This window comes from Lampetra fluviatilis, chromosome 57 (genome assembly GCF_964198595.1).
Source record: "Lampetra fluviatilis chromosome 57, kcLamFluv1.1, whole genome shotgun sequence".
NCBI lineage: Eukaryota > Metazoa > Chordata > Hyperoartia > Petromyzontiformes > Petromyzontidae > Lampetra > Lampetra fluviatilis.
Genome location: NC_136331.1, coordinates 1,517,072 through 1,531,943, shown reverse-complemented (window position 1 = coordinate 1,531,943; position 14,872 = coordinate 1,517,072). Strand labels below are relative to the sequence as shown.

Genomic DNA, 14,872 nt, shown 5'->3' with positions numbered 1-14,872 from the left:
GACACGCGCACTGACAAGAGCACTGACGACACGCACTGACACGTGCACTGACACGCGCACTGACACGCGCACTGACACGCGCACTGACACGTGCACTGACGACAGGCACTGACACGCGCACTGACACGCGCACTGACACGCGCACTGACACGCGCACTGACACGCGCACTGACACGCGCACTGACACGTGCACTGACACGTGCACTGACGACAGGCACTGACACGCGCACTGACACGCGCACTGACACGTGCACTGACAAGAGCACTGACGACACGCGCACTGACACGCGCACTGACACGCGCACTGACACGTGCACTGACAAGAGCACTGACGACACGCGCACTGACACGCGCACTGACACGCGCACTGACACGTGCACTGACAAGAGCACTGACGACACGCACTGACACGCGCACTGACACGTGCACTGACACGTGCACTGACACGCGCACTGACACGCGCACTGACACGTGCACTGACACGCGCACTGACACGCGCACTGACACGTGCACTGACACGCGCACTGACACGTGCACTGACACGCGCACTGACACGCGCACTGACACGCGCACTGACACGCGCACTGACACGCGCACTGACACGCGCACTGACACGCGCACTGACACGGGCACTGACACGCGCACTGACACGCGCACTGACACGCGCACTGACACGCGCACTGACGACAGGCACTGACGACACGCACTGACACGCGCACTGACAAGAGCACTGACGACACGCACTGACGCGCACTGACACGCGCACTGACACGCGCACTGACACGCGCACTGACACGCGCACTGACACGCGCACTGACACGCGCACTGACACGCGCACTGACACGCGCACTGACAAGAGCACTGACGACACGCACTGACACGTGCACTGACACGCGCACTGACACGCGCACTGACACGTGCACTGACACGTGCACTGACGACAGGCACTGACACGCGCACTGACACGCGCACTGACGCGCACTGACACGTGCACTGACACGCGCACTGACACGTGCACTGACACGTGCACTGACACGTGCACTGACGACAGGCACTGACACGCGCACTGACACGTGCACTGACACGTGCACTGACAAGAGCACTGACGACACGCGCACTGACACGCGCACTGACACGCGCACTGACACGCGCACTGACACGCGCACTGACACGCGCACTGACACGCGCACTGACAAGAGCACTGACGACACGCACTGACACGCGCACTGACACGTGCACTGACACGTGCACTGACACACGCACTGACACGTGCACTGACACGTGCACTGACACGCGCACTGACACGCGCACTGACACGTGCACTGACACGCGCACTGACACGTGCACTGACACGCGCACTGACACGCGCACTGACACGCGCACTGACACGCGCACTGACACGCGCACTGACACGTGCACTGACACGCGCACTGACGCGCACTGACACGTGCACTGACACGCGCACTGACACGCGCACTGACACGCGCACTGACACGTGCACTGACGACAGGCACTGACACGCGCACTGACACGCGCACTGACACGCGCACTGACACGCGCACTGACACGCGCGCACACTGACACGCACGCACACTGACACGCACACACACTGACACACACACACTGACACACACACTGACACACACACTGACACACATGGTTCTCGTTCCACAGACATGAAGGCGGAGGCCCTGACGTTGGCCGCCAGGGAGCTCACGTCGTTCGAGATGGCATTCAGCCGCACGTGCTCCATGCTCTTCATCCAGACCACATCCGTCGCCGCGCACCGCTTCTGCCACCAGCTGAACATGAGCCGCGACAAGCAGGAATGGTTCAACCCGGCGGGCAACGGTGAGTGAAGGCGGAGACGTGTGTGTGTAGAGCCCGGTGAGCAGTGGGTCAGCGGTTGGCGCCCTGCACTTTGTACCTGGTGACCCGAGTTTTATTCCCATTCACGAGTAACACCTTCGACAAATGATAGTCCCGGGCCTCGCCAAGGTCGACTCAACCTTAAATGAGTACCCGGCGCGATATGTGAACGTTGCCACTGGGGAGACAAATTTGGCCCGGCGTGACGCTGACCCACCCAACCCGCGCCGGCCTTGCCAAGTGCCGGCACTCGCTAACAGCGCTCGTCCCAACAGTCCGTGAAGGGTTTACGGATTGTCGTGGTGATGGTGGTGATGGTGGTGGGGGGTCTGTGTCTTTGTAGACCCCAGGGAGATGTACATCATCCTGGTGCTGGACAGCTACCCCGAGTATCCGGCCCAGAAGGAGCTGAAAACCCTCATGGAAGCCGTCGGATGCCGCAACAGCATCCGGGGATTCTGCCGGCAGATCAAGACCATCGAGGCTAACCAGAGGCTCATCCTGAGCACCGCCGGCACCGCCGAGCCGGCGGGCCCCGCCGCGGCCGACGAGGGCCTCGCCTCCTCGTCGCCCGCCGACGACGGAGCCCCGTCGCCCGCCGCTGGTCGCAAGGTGCGGGGGGGGGGCCTGCGGAGCGAGAGCGGGGTTTGGGCGACGCTGTGCCCACTCACCTCCCCACCCCTCCCCACCTTCCTCCAATGGCCACAGTACCCTGTGCCAGGCTAGGTGCACTGCCTTAGGTCAACATTCCCTGTGCCCCCCACCCCCTCTTTTACCGAGTGCCTGGCGCAGCATGTAAAATCGGTTCTGGGCCTCCCCTAGGTCGACTCGGCTTCAAATGAGCAGCTGGCACGGCGATGCAAAACGTCGTCATTGGGGAGACGAAGGCGGCCGCGGCCCGGACGCGGTGCCGATCAACCCCACCCCCTCGTGTGCCGTTGCCGGCATTCTCACCGGCGCTCGCCAATGGCACTTTTGCCCCCCTCCCCCGGGGGGGGTCTTTCTCCGTCTCTTTTGCCGCGTACGCAGGCGCCCGTCTGCACGCTCCCGTCGTACCAGCTGCGCACCACGCGGAGGATCGCCGTCAGCACGAGCAGCGCGAGCAGCGCGAGCGCCTCGCCGACCGGCGCCGACGGCTTCTCGGTGACCGTGGAGAAGTCAGTTTCACCGCCGAGCACGGCCGCACGCGACCCGACACAGAACGACGAACACCGACGTGGCACCGCCACCGCCAAAATCATCGCCACCAGGGCCGGCCCTAGGAGGGGGTGTTTCGGGCCTGGGGAAAATCACACCGTGTGGGTCCCCCGCCCCCATCTCCCCCGAGAGACGCCTTCAAACTACCCGGAATTATTCCGTCCGACACCGTGACGTCGAAGCGCGGGGCCCGGAGCGGTCGCCCCCGATCCGCCGAGTGCCCCCCTAGGGGCGGCTCCGACCACACCGCACCGCAACCAGTGCGGTGCCGCACCGCCACCAGTGCGGTGCCGCACCGCCGATTGCGACGGTTGGCAACGTGTGCGGTGAGACGGAAGTTCAACGTACGTACTTACAAACACCGCGACGGCACTAACACGGAGGCACGTGCGTCGCCCCGCGTGCTCTACCCCGCCCCGTTTGCTCTCCAGGCTCGTGGTGTTCCCTCCGCCACCCGCCAAGGGCGCCATCAGTGTGACGAGCGAGGACCTCTCCTGCCTCAACCCGGGAGAGTTCCTCAACGACGTCATCATCGATTTCTATCTCAAGTGAGCGGCACGGCAGCGGCAGAAGCTGCAGAAGCAGCTGTAGAAGTAGCAGCAGTGGTAGTAGCAGAAGCAGCAGCAGTAGTAGCAGCAGAAGCAGCAGTAGTAGCAGCAGTAGTAGCAGCAGTAGCAGCAGCAGTAGCAGCAGTAGTAGCAGCAGCAGCAGCAGCAGTAGCAGCAGTAGTAGCAGCAGCAGGAGTAGCAGCAGTCGCAGATGCTGCAGGGGCAGCGGATGTAGCAGAAGCTGCAGCAGTAAAAGCAGCAGCAGCAGAAGAAGTGTCGGCAGAAGCGGCAGCAGAATCAGCAGCGGCGGAGTGAGCGTCAAGACCTCGGCCTATGCAGGAGGGCCGGCAGCTCAGGGATCACAGCGCCGAGATCGCGGGCGATGAACCACCCGGGTTCCACGGGCAGTGCAGCGTTGATGGTCTCTGCTGTGTGCGGCGTGCGTCACGTTTGTCGTGTTGTGTGTGCTGTGTGTGTGTGGCGTGCGTCACGTTTGGCGTGCTGCGTGTGCTGTGTGTGCTGTGTGTGCTGTGTGTGCTGTGTGTGTGCGGCGTGCGTCACGTTTGTCGTGCTGTGTGTGTGCGGCGTGCGTCACGTTTGGCGTGCTGCGTGTGCTGTGTGTGTGCGGCGTGCGTCACGTTTGTCGTGTTGTGTGTGCTGCGTGTGCTGTGTGTGCTGTGTGTGCTGTGTGTGTGCGGCGTGCGTCACGTTTGTCGTGTTGTGTGTGCTGTGTGTGCTGTGTGTGCTGTGTGTGTGCGGCGTGCGTCACGTTTGTCGTGCTGTGTGTGCTGTGTGTGTGTGGCGTGCGTCACGTTTGTCGTGCTGTGTGTGCTGTGTGTGTGCGGCGTGCGTCACGTTTGTCGTGCTGTGTGTGCTGTGTGTGTGTGGCGTGCGTCACATTTGTCGTGTTGTGTGTGCTGCGTGTGTGTGGCGTGCGTCACGTTTGTCGTGTTGTGTGTGCTGTGTGTGTGTGGCGTGCGTCACGTTTGTCGTGCTGTGTGTGCTGTGTGTGTGTGGCGTGCGTCACGTTTGTCGTGCTGTGTGTGCTGTGTGTGTGTGGCGTGCGTCACGTTTGTCGTGTTGTGTGTGCTGCGTGTGTGTGGCGTGCGTCACGTTTGTCGTGTTGTGTGTGCTGCGTGTGTGTGGCGTGCGTCACGTTTGTCGTGCTGTGTGTGTGCGGCGTGCGTCACGTTTGTCGTGCTGTGTGTGCTGTGTGTGTGTGGCGTGCGTCACGTTTGTCGTGTTGTGTGTGCTGCGTGTGTGTGGCGTGCGTCACGTTTGTCGTGTTGTGTGTGCTGTGTGTGTGTGGCGTGCGTCACGTTTGTCGTGTTGTGTGTGCTGTGTGTGTGTGGCGTGCGTCACGTTTGTCGTGCTGTGTGTGCTGTGTGTGTGTGGCGTGCGTCACGTTTGTCGTGTTGTGTGTGCTGCGTGTGTGTGGCGTGCGTCACGTTTGTCGTGTTGTGTGTGCTGCGTGTGTGTGGCGTGCGTCACGTTTGTTGTGCTGCGTCTGCTGTGTGTGTGTGGCGTACGTCACGTTTCCTGTGCGCGCCGCCGACCCAGGTACCTGGTGATGGAGAAGTTGGCCAAGGCCGACTCTGAAAAGATCCATATCTTCAGCTCCTTCTTTTACAAGCGACTCAACCAGCGCGACAAGAGCCACTCAGAGGAGGCGGCCGGCCTCACGTGAGCTTCTCCCCCCCCCCCGACCGACCCTCAGGCCTTCTCACACCCCGAGACGGAGTGTGCGGTAGCGTGTGTGTGTGTGCTCTGCGCGGCAGTGTTTGACTTCGACATTTTCGATCGCGACACAAGCGGCGATCGAAACGTCGTAGTTTTTTGTTATTTTCTTTGAACCTATCTATGTGACTTTACCGAAAGACCCAAATAATATGAATTCCTGCAGTCACGAAAGCTACAAGTCAAGATTTAGTGTAGCGGTTAGCGCTGCGCTACAAACCCGGTGGCCCGAGTTCGATTCTCGCTTATCTGAACCGGTCCTGGACCTTGCCTAGGTCGACTCAGCCTCAAATGAGTACCCGGTGCATTATGTAAAACAACACTAGGGAGACAAAGGCGGCCGGGCGTGGTCGTGGCCACCCACCCCCTCGTGTGCCGTGCAGGCTGTCCGCGAGTCTTATTGACCTTCTGCGTGCACGCCCCCCCCCCCCGACGTGCTCGCCCCCCCTCCCACGTGCTCGTCCCCCCCCCCCCCCCCGACGTGCTTGCCCCCCCCCCCCCCCACGTGCTCGTCCCAGGCTGCCTCAGCGGAGGCACCGGCGCGTGCGAACCTGGACGCGCCACGTAGACATCTTCGCCAAGGACTTCGTCTTCGTACCGATCAACGAGACGTGAGTGGTGGGGACGAGCGTGTGGACGAGCGTGGGGACGAGCGTGGGGACGGGCGTGGGGACGGGCGTGGGGACGGGCGTGGGGACGAGTAGTGGGGACGGGCGTGGGGACGAGTAGTGGGGACGGGCGTGGGGACGGGCGGTGGGACGAGTGGTGGGGACGGGCGTGGGGACGGGCGGTGGGACGAGTGGTGGGGACGAGTGGTGGGGACGGGCGTGGGGACGAGTGGTGGGGACGGGCGTGGGGACGGGCGTGGGGACGAGTGGTGGGGACGGGCGTGGGGACGGGCGTGGGGACGAGTGGTGGGGACGAGTGGTGGGGACGGGCGTGGGGACGAGTGGTGGGGACGAGTGGTGGGGACGAGTGGTGGGGACGGGCGTGGGGACGAGTGGTGGGGACGGGCGTGGGGACGGGCGTGGGGACGGGCGTGGGGACGAGTGGTGGGGACGGGCGTGGGGACGGGCGTGGGGACGAGTGGTGGGGACGGGCGTGGGGACGGGCGTGGGGACGAGTGGTGGGGACGAGTGGTGGGGACGGGCGTGGGGACGAGTGGTGGGGACGGGCGTGGGGACGAGTGGTGGGGACGGGCGTGGGGACGAGTGGTGGGGACGGGCGTGGGGACGGGCGTGGGGACGAGTGGTGGGGACGAGTGGTGGGGACGGGCGTGGGGACGAGTGGTGGGGACGGGCGTGGGGACGGGCGTGGGGACGGGCGTGGGGACGAGTGGTGGGGACGAGTGGTGGGGACGGGCGGTGGGACGAGTGGTGGGGACGGGCGTGGGGACGAGTGGTGGGGACGGGCGTGGGGACGGGCGTGGGGACGGGCGTGGGGACGAGTGGTGGGGACGAGTGGTGGGGACGGGCGGTGGGACGAGTGGTGGGGACGGGCGTGGGACGAGTGGTGGGGACGGGCGTGGGGACGAGTGGTGGGGACGAGTGGTGGGGACGGGCGGTGGGACGAGTGGTGGGGACGGGCGTGGGGACGGGCGTGGGGACGAGTGGTGGGGACGAGTGGTGGGGACGGGCGGTGGGACGAGTGGTGGGGACGGGCGTGGGGACGAGTGGTGGGGACGGGCGTGGGGACGGGCGTGGGGACGGGCGTGGGGACGAGTGGTGGGGACGAGTGGTGGGACGAGTGGTGGGGACGGGCGTGGGGACGAGTGGTGGGGACGGGCGTGGGGACGGGCGTGGGGACGGGCGTGGGGACGAGTGGTGGGGACGGGCGGTGGGACGAGTGGTGGGGACGGGCGTGGGGACGGGCGTGGGGACGGGCGGTGGGACGAGTGGTGGGGACGGGCGTGGGGACGGGCGTGGGGACGAGTGGTGGGGACGAGTGGTGGGGACGGGCGTGGGGACGGGCGTGGGGACGAGTGGTGGGGACGAGTGGTGGGGACGGGCGTGGGGACGGGCGTGGGGACGAGTGGTGGGGACGAGTGGTGGGGACGGGCGTGGGGACGGGCGTGGGGACGAGTGGTGGGGACGAGTGGTGGGGACGGGCGTGGGGACGGGCGTGGGGACGAGTGGTGGGGACGGGCGTGGGGACGGGCGTGGGGACGAGTGGTGGGGACGGGCGTGGGGACGAGTGGTGGGGACGAGTGGTGGGGACGGGCGTGGGGACGAGTGGTGGGGACGAGTGGTGGGGACGGGCGTGGGGACGAGCGTGGGGACGAGTGGTGGGGACGGGCGTGGGGACGAGTGGTGGGGACGGGCGTGGGGACGAGTGGTGGGGACGGGCGTGGGGACGAGCGTGGGGACGAGTGGTGGGGACGGGCGTGGGGACGAGTGGTGGGGACGGGCGTGGGACGAGTGGTGGGGACGGGCGTGGGGACGGGCGGTGGGACGAGTGGTGGGGACGGGCGTGGGGACGGGCGTGGGGACGAGTGGTGGGGACGAGTGGTGGGGACGGGCGTGGGGACGGGCGTGGGGACGAGTGGTGGGGACGAGTGGTGGGGACGGGCGTGGGGACGGGCGTGGGGACGAGTGGTGGGGACGAGTGGTGGGGACGGGCGTGGGGACGGGCGTGGGGACGAGTGGTGGGGACGGGCGTGGGGACGGGCGTGGGGACGAGTGGTGGGGACGGGCGTGGGGACGAGTGGTGGGGACGAGTGGTGGGGACGGGCGTGGGGACGAGTGGTGGGGACGAGTGGTGGGGACGGGCGTGGGGACGAGCGTGGGGACGAGTGGTGGGGACGGGCGTGGGGACGAGTGGTGGGGACGGGCGTGGGGACGAGTGGTGGGGACGAGTGGTGGGGACGGGCGTGGGGACGAGCGTGGGGACGAGTGGTGGGGACGGGCGTGGGGACGAGTGGTGGGGACGAGTGGTGGGGACGAGTGGTGGGGACGGGCGTGGGGACGAGTGGTGGGGACGAGTGGTGGGGACGGGCGTGGGGACGGGCGTGGGGACGAGTGGTGGGGACGGGCGTGGGGACGAGCGTGGGGACGAGTGGTGGGGACGGGCGTGGGGACGGGCGGTGGGACGAGTGGTGGGGACGGGCGTGGGGACGGGCGTGGGGACGAGTGGTGGGGACGAGTGGTGGGGACGGGCGTGGGGACGGGCGTGGGGACGAGTGGTGGGGACGGGCGTGGGGACGAGCGTGGGGACGAGTGGTGGGGACGGGCGTGGGGACGGGCGGTGGGACGAGTGGTGGGGACGAGTGGTGGGGACGGGCGTGGGGACGGGCGTGGGGACGAGTGGTGGGGACGAGTGGTGGGGACGGGCGTGGGGACGAGCGTGGGGACGAGTGGTGGGGACGGGCGTGGGGACGGGCGTGGGGACGAGCTTGTTTGTGTGTCTGTGTGTCTCTGTACAGTTCCCACTGGTTCCTGGCCATCATTTGCTTCCCTGGGCTCCAGGGAAAGTGCTACGTCCCAAAGGCTAAGAGCCTCGCCTTCGCAGCCAGCAACAGCAGCGGCAAGCAGGGCGGCACCACCATCACCCCCACCAACAACAACGGCAGCAACAGCAGCAGCAGCAACAGCAGCAGCAACAGCAGCAATGCTGCCCCCACCAGGGTGGAGGTGTTTGATGGGTCGAAGGTCGCAGAGGAGGAGGACGGAGAGACGGAGAGCCAGGCCGGGTCGGATGACACCACAGAGCAGCTGATGCAGCAGACGATAAGCCTGGAGCACTCGCCCAACAACGTGAGTCGCTCGCCTTCACCGCATCGCTCACCTTCACCGCATCGCTCACCTTCACCGCATCGCTCACCTTCACCGAGTCGCTCGCCTTCACCGCATCGCTCACCTTTACCGCATCGCTCACCTTCACCGCATCGCTCACCTTCACCGCATCGCTCACCTTTACCGCATCGCTCACCTTCACCGCATCGCTCACCTTCACCAAGCCGCTCGCCTTCACCGAGCCGCTCGCCTTCACCGCATCGCTCACCTTCACCGCGTCGCTCGCCTTCACCGAGCCGCTCGCCTTCACCGCATCGCTCACCTTCACCGCATCGCTCACCTTCACCGAGCCGCTCACCTTCACCGAGCCGCTCACCTTCACCGCATCGCTCGCCTTCACCGAGCCGCTCGCCTTCACCGCATCGCTCACCTTCACCGCATCGCTCACCTTCACCGCATCGCTCACCTTCACCGCATCGCTCACCTTCACCGCGTCGCTCGCCTTCACCGAGCCGCTCGCCTTCACCGCATCGCTCACCTTCACCGAGCCGCTCACCTTCACCAAGCCGCTCGCCTTCACCGCATCGCTCACCTTCACCGAGCCGCTCACCTTCACCGAGCCGCTCACCTTCACCGAGCCGCTCACCTTCACCGCATCGCTCGCCTTCACCGCATCGCTCACCTTCACCGCATCGCTCACCTTTACCGCATCGCTCACCTTCACCGCATCGCTCACCTTCACCGCATCGCTCACCTTTACCGCATCGCTCACCTTCACCGCATCGCTCACCTTCACCAAGCCGCTCGCCTTCACCGAGCCGCTCGCCTTCACCGCATCGCTCACCTTCACCGCGTCGCTCGCCTTCACCGAGCCGCTCGCCTTCACCGCATCGCTCACCTTCACCGAGCCGCTCACCTTCACCGCATCGCTCGCCTTCACCGCATCGCTCACCTTCACCGCATCGCTCACCTTCACCGCGTCGCTCGCCTTCACCGCATCGCTCGCCTTCACCGCATCGCTCACCTTCACCGCGTCGCTCGCCTTCACCGCATCGCTCGCCTTCACCGCATCGCTCACCTTCACCGAGCCGCTCACCTTCACCGCATCGCTCACCTTCACCGCATCGCTCACCTTCACCGCGTCGCTCGCCTTCACCGCATCGCTCGCCTTCACCGCATCGCTCACCTTCACCGAGCCGCTCACCTTCACCGCATCGCTCACCTTCACCGCATCGCTCTTCTCCACCACGTCGCCCACAATGCTGCGAGTCACACTTCTCTGCCCTGGGCCAGTGACGACGACGATGACGTGGGCGTGTCGCCCCCTGTCCAGGACTCGGGCGAGGAGGTGGGGGAGAGCGAGGAGGGGGGGCAGCGTCCCGCGCGTAACGGCGTCGTCCCAGCGGCACGCACCTCGGGACGCTGCCAGCGCGACGCGGACACCGTCTGCAAGCAGTGAGTGACGCCGGTGCCGCGATGGTCGTGCGGCCCGCGACGAGCTCGCCGAGCGCACCGCGTCGACCCGGCTAACCCTTCGCCATTCCGACGACTCGCGTGTACGTCGCCGAGCAGAACGACTTTATCGGTACCGAGGCTCTATGAGACATCTCCTTTACCAGTGGCAAAATATAGTAGTAGGTTTTTACCCTTTCAACTGGTACTAAACTGACACCTTTATACAAGGGATCATGTTTGCAATAACCACAGCACAAGCAGTCAAAATGCAAACAAAAAGAAACAACTCTGATAATGATAATAATATGGACAGTGCATATCATTATCAGAGTTGTTTCTTTTTGTTTGCATTTTGACTGCTTGTGTTGTGGTTATTGTCAGTTTTGTACCAGTTGAAAGTGTAAAAACCTACTACAACAACTGCGCTGCTGCTACTGCTGCTACTGCTGCTACTGCTACTACTACGCCTCCTGTAAATGAAATGAACGCCAAGCCGCTCGCGCGTTCGGAGATTCGTCAGTGAGCGGAGACGCCCACCCTGCAACTTGCAGACGTCTCGGAACGGGGAGAGGGTGGTCAGGGGTTGCCCAGTGGTAACACCCGTGGGCTCACAGCAATAAGGGTTCGGCCTGGGTTCGATTCCAAACTCGGGCGTCCTCGCTGTGCGTGCGGAGTTACAAACCCGGCGACCCCAGTTCGATTCCCGCTCACAGCCAACACCAGTGACAATTATCTGAAGCGGTCCTGTGTCTCCCCTAGGTCGACTCCGCCTCAAATGAGTACCTGATGCGGTGTGTAAACATCGCCACTGGGGAGACAAAGGAGGCCGGGCGTGGTGCTGGCCACCCACCCCCTCGTGAGCCGTGCCGGCCTTCATAGATGCTGCACAACACTTGCCCCAGCAGTCCGCTAAGGCTACACGGGGGGCGGGGAATCTTTGTCTTTGTGTGCGCAGGCCCTGCATCGTCATCATGGACTCCCTCAAGGGCTCGTGTCGCAACGCGGTCGCCAAGACGCTGCGCGAGTGAGTGGCGCTCGGGCGGCCGCGGGTCTCTTCCCCCACCGCGCCGCACCACGCCGTGCCATGCCGCGCCGTCGGCGGCTCGGCAGCGCTCGGCGGGAGAGCGGGTGGTTGACCCGGACCCGTCGTTTGCAGCGACAGGGTGGTGGCACGGTGGTAACACACACACGAGAGAGGGTGCCGCGGCGGCGAGATGTTAACTACCTCGCCTGGTCTACAGGAGGTCGTGGGTTCGATCCCGACCCTGACACCTGCTGCTGTATATTTGGGGTTTGCGTCTCTCTCATCATCATCACGGTGGCTAGGAGATGTTAACTACCTCGCCTGGTCTACAGGAGGTCGTGGGTTCGATCCCGACCCTGACGCCTGCTGCTGTATATTCGGAGTCTGCGTGTCTCTCTCTCTCCCCGTGGTCGCGTGGATTTTTCTCCAGGTTCTCCAGTCTTTCCCTCCACGTTTAGAATCGACGTATTTGGCTGCTGCTGTTAATGTCCACGTGATAACCCACTTCGCTTCTGAAAAAGCTGTTACAGCTCAATGGGCCTCACCTGGTAAACAAAAAAAAGTTTATTTTTAGTTTAGTTTAGGAATCTCCTGGGTTCCATTACAGACTCGGGCGCATCTCTGTCTGTGTGTTCTGTGTCTCTCCCACTGTTCTGTGTGCGTTCCCTCCGGGTTCTCCGGTTTCCTCCCACGGCTAAACACACACACACACAATATGACTGTATTGGCCGAAACATTCCAATGCTGAAATATTACCCGCAAATTACTCAATTGAGATGCAGCAGCAGCAGGAAGCATCAACGCCTCCCAACTCTTGGCAGGACCCTCCTGAAAACGAGTCGCTATAGCTCAGTGAAGGGTTGTCCTTTGCATGGACTTTTCCCCCGCCATAGGAATGAGGAATTTCCAGCACTGGCCTTGCACGGCCGGCTACGTACGATGCGAAAGAAGTTGAACACACGTACGTACGTACGTACATACAACGTACATACGTAAACAGGAGGATGCGCACGTCAATGCCTCGTTGTGGAATTTCCACCACTGGCTTTGCAGCAGTCGGCTACGTACGGTGCTAAAGAGGTTCGACGCACGTGCGTGCGTACGCACAGCTTACGTACGTAGACACGGGGATGCGCACACCAATGACCCGGCACTCGGTTGAGCGGGAACTCGCTTTGGCTTCTGGGCAGGTACCTTGAGGTGGAGTGGTTCGTCCGCCGAGGGGAATCTCGGCCCTTCACCAAGGACTCCATGAGATACTGCTGCCCCAAGGTGCCGCAGCAGGACAATTTCAGCGACTGCGGCGTGTACCTGCTGCAGTACGTGGAAAGCTTCTTTGAGGTACTGCTACCCCACGTGGTGGTGGTGGTGAGGGTGGTGTGTCGGGTGTGGTGAGATGGATGTGATGTTGTGAGTGTGGTGAGTTGAGTGTGGTGAATGGTGAGATGAAGGTGTTGTTGTTAGTGTGATGAGTTGAGTGTGATGTAGTGAATGCGGTCAGTGTGGTCAGCGTGGTGAGTTGAGTGTGGCGAGTGCTGTGAGTGTCGTGCCTTCCGTGTCTCACTCATATTGAAGTTTGCCATCGTCACTTGATGAATCTTGCGTGCGCTCCATCACATCCAGCTCTGTACCCGCTCTGTACACGCACAAACACACACGAGACAAAGATCCCATCTATAGCCTTAACAGACTGTCTCGTAAGACCCTCCACCACCCGACCCAGCCCAGCCAATTGTTCTTGTTTCATCGCACCGAGTGGCGAGTTGCGGAACGATCCTCGCAGCCAACACAAAAGTAGTCGATTATAGTTGCACGAGTGGCTCTTAATCGACCCTTCTCCTCCCGCACCGCGTCCCTCTCCCCCAGAGCCCCGTCACGTCCTTCGAGCTGCCGCTGCAGCTGGAGAACTGGTTTCCGCAGGAGCGCGTCAAGCGCAAACGCGAGGAGTTGCAGCAGCTCATCCTGCTGCTTCACCACCAGCTGCGGCGTGCACCCCGCACGGTGCCGCGCGACCGCTCACCTCGGCACGCCACCCCCAACTCCTCCGGCGCTCCGAGCCCCGAGGCCAACGGGGACGCGTGCGGGGCGCCCCGGAGGGAGGGAGACTCGGGCGAGGGGCAGCAGCAGCAGCCCGCGGGGGACTCGCGGCGGAGGAGAAGTGGGGAAGAGAGAGGGGATCGGGAGGAGGAGGAGGCCGATGAGGAGATGACGATGTCGGAGCCCGAGGAGCGGGAGGACGAGGAGGAGGAGAAGGAGGAGGAGGAGCGGGTGGTGGAGTCGTCCAACGACTGTGAGCTGGAGTTCATGATGGAGGAGGAGGAGGGGGGGCTGGTTCGAGGTTCGGATTCCTCGTCGTCGACGACGGACGAGTCGGAGCACAAAAAGTTCGGCGTCGAGACGTGACGGCGGTTGTGCGGTGTGCGTGGTTGCGCGTCGGCGCGCGTGCGAGAGTGTGACTGCGCGCGCGCGTGCGAGAGTATGAATGCACGCGCGCGTGCGAGAGTATGAATGCACGCGCGCGTGCGAGAGTATGAATGCACGCGCGCGTGCGAGAGTGTGAATGCGCGCGTGCGTGCGAGAGTATGAATGCACGCGCGCGTGCGAGAGTGTGAATGCGCGCGTGCGTGCGTGCGTGCGAGGGTATGAATGCGCGTGTGAGTGGGGAGCGGTGGCGCAGCAGTCGGCGCGCCGTGCTAGGAACACGACGAACCGAGCTTCATTCCAACTGAACCAGTCCTGTGCCTCCCATAGGTTGACTCAGCCTCAAATGAGCACCTGGTGCAGTGTGTGAATATCAGCACTGGGGAGACGAAGGCGGCCCGGCATGGTATTGTTGGCCCCCCCGCCCCCTTGCGTGCCATCAGGTGCTTGCAGCACTTGCCCGACAGTCTGGTCACGTCGACACGGCGGGGTCTTTGCGTGTGCAAGGCGTGCACCTCCTTTGCTTGCCGTCATTAGTTAAGCCTCGCTCTGCTTGCACGCGGATGAGAAGCGGATTCTCATGTCATTGGCGGGGCCCACTTGGCCCATCGCCCCTCCACCGTTGATCAATAACGAGCTCAGGAGAGCGAAACCCAACGTGCTCTTGCGTTCTCCAATCCAGGGGTCGAGGGTCCACTCGGCCATCATCCCTCCATAGTCACGATGACGATTGCAACTGTGTGGAATGTCAACTGTTGTTAGTCCCGGCCATAGTAATGTGGAATTTGGTGGCGAGGGGGCGGGTGGCTGCTGTGTGTATTGCCCTGCAATCGGCAGGAACGTCGATGGGGACCGAGGCGTCCCGTCGTGTAAGAAGCAATCGCCCCTCG

At 63.8% G+C, this 14,872-nt stretch overlaps 1 protein-coding gene across 4 annotated transcripts in view; it reads left to right on the top strand.

The window, feature by feature from the left end:
* Positions 1-14,399, top strand: part of LOC144950247 (uncharacterized) — a 50,359-nt gene extending 35,960 nt beyond the window's left edge. For all 4 annotated transcript variants that reach the window (XM_078880306.1, XM_078880304.1, XM_078880307.1 and 1 more), the window contains 11 exons: positions 1,675-1,851; positions 2,213-2,481; positions 2,899-3,026; positions 3,498-3,614; positions 5,175-5,297; positions 5,870-5,962; positions 8,773-9,103; positions 10,416-10,537; positions 11,493-11,561; positions 12,752-12,902; positions 13,428-14,399. In XM_078880306.1, coding sequence (XP_078736432.1) covers positions 1,675-1,851; positions 2,213-2,481; positions 2,899-3,026; positions 3,498-3,614; positions 5,175-5,297; positions 5,870-5,962; positions 8,773-9,103; positions 10,416-10,537; positions 11,493-11,561; positions 12,752-12,902; positions 13,428-13,964 — 2,117 coding nt within the window. In that variant the 3' untranslated portion in view covers positions 13,965-14,399. The remainder of the gene's footprint in view (positions 1-1,674; positions 1,852-2,212; positions 2,482-2,898; positions 3,027-3,497; positions 3,615-5,174; positions 5,298-5,869; positions 5,963-8,772; positions 9,104-10,415; positions 10,538-11,492; positions 11,562-12,751; positions 12,903-13,427) is intronic.
* The last annotated feature ends 473 nt before the right edge of the window (positions 14,400-14,872 follow it).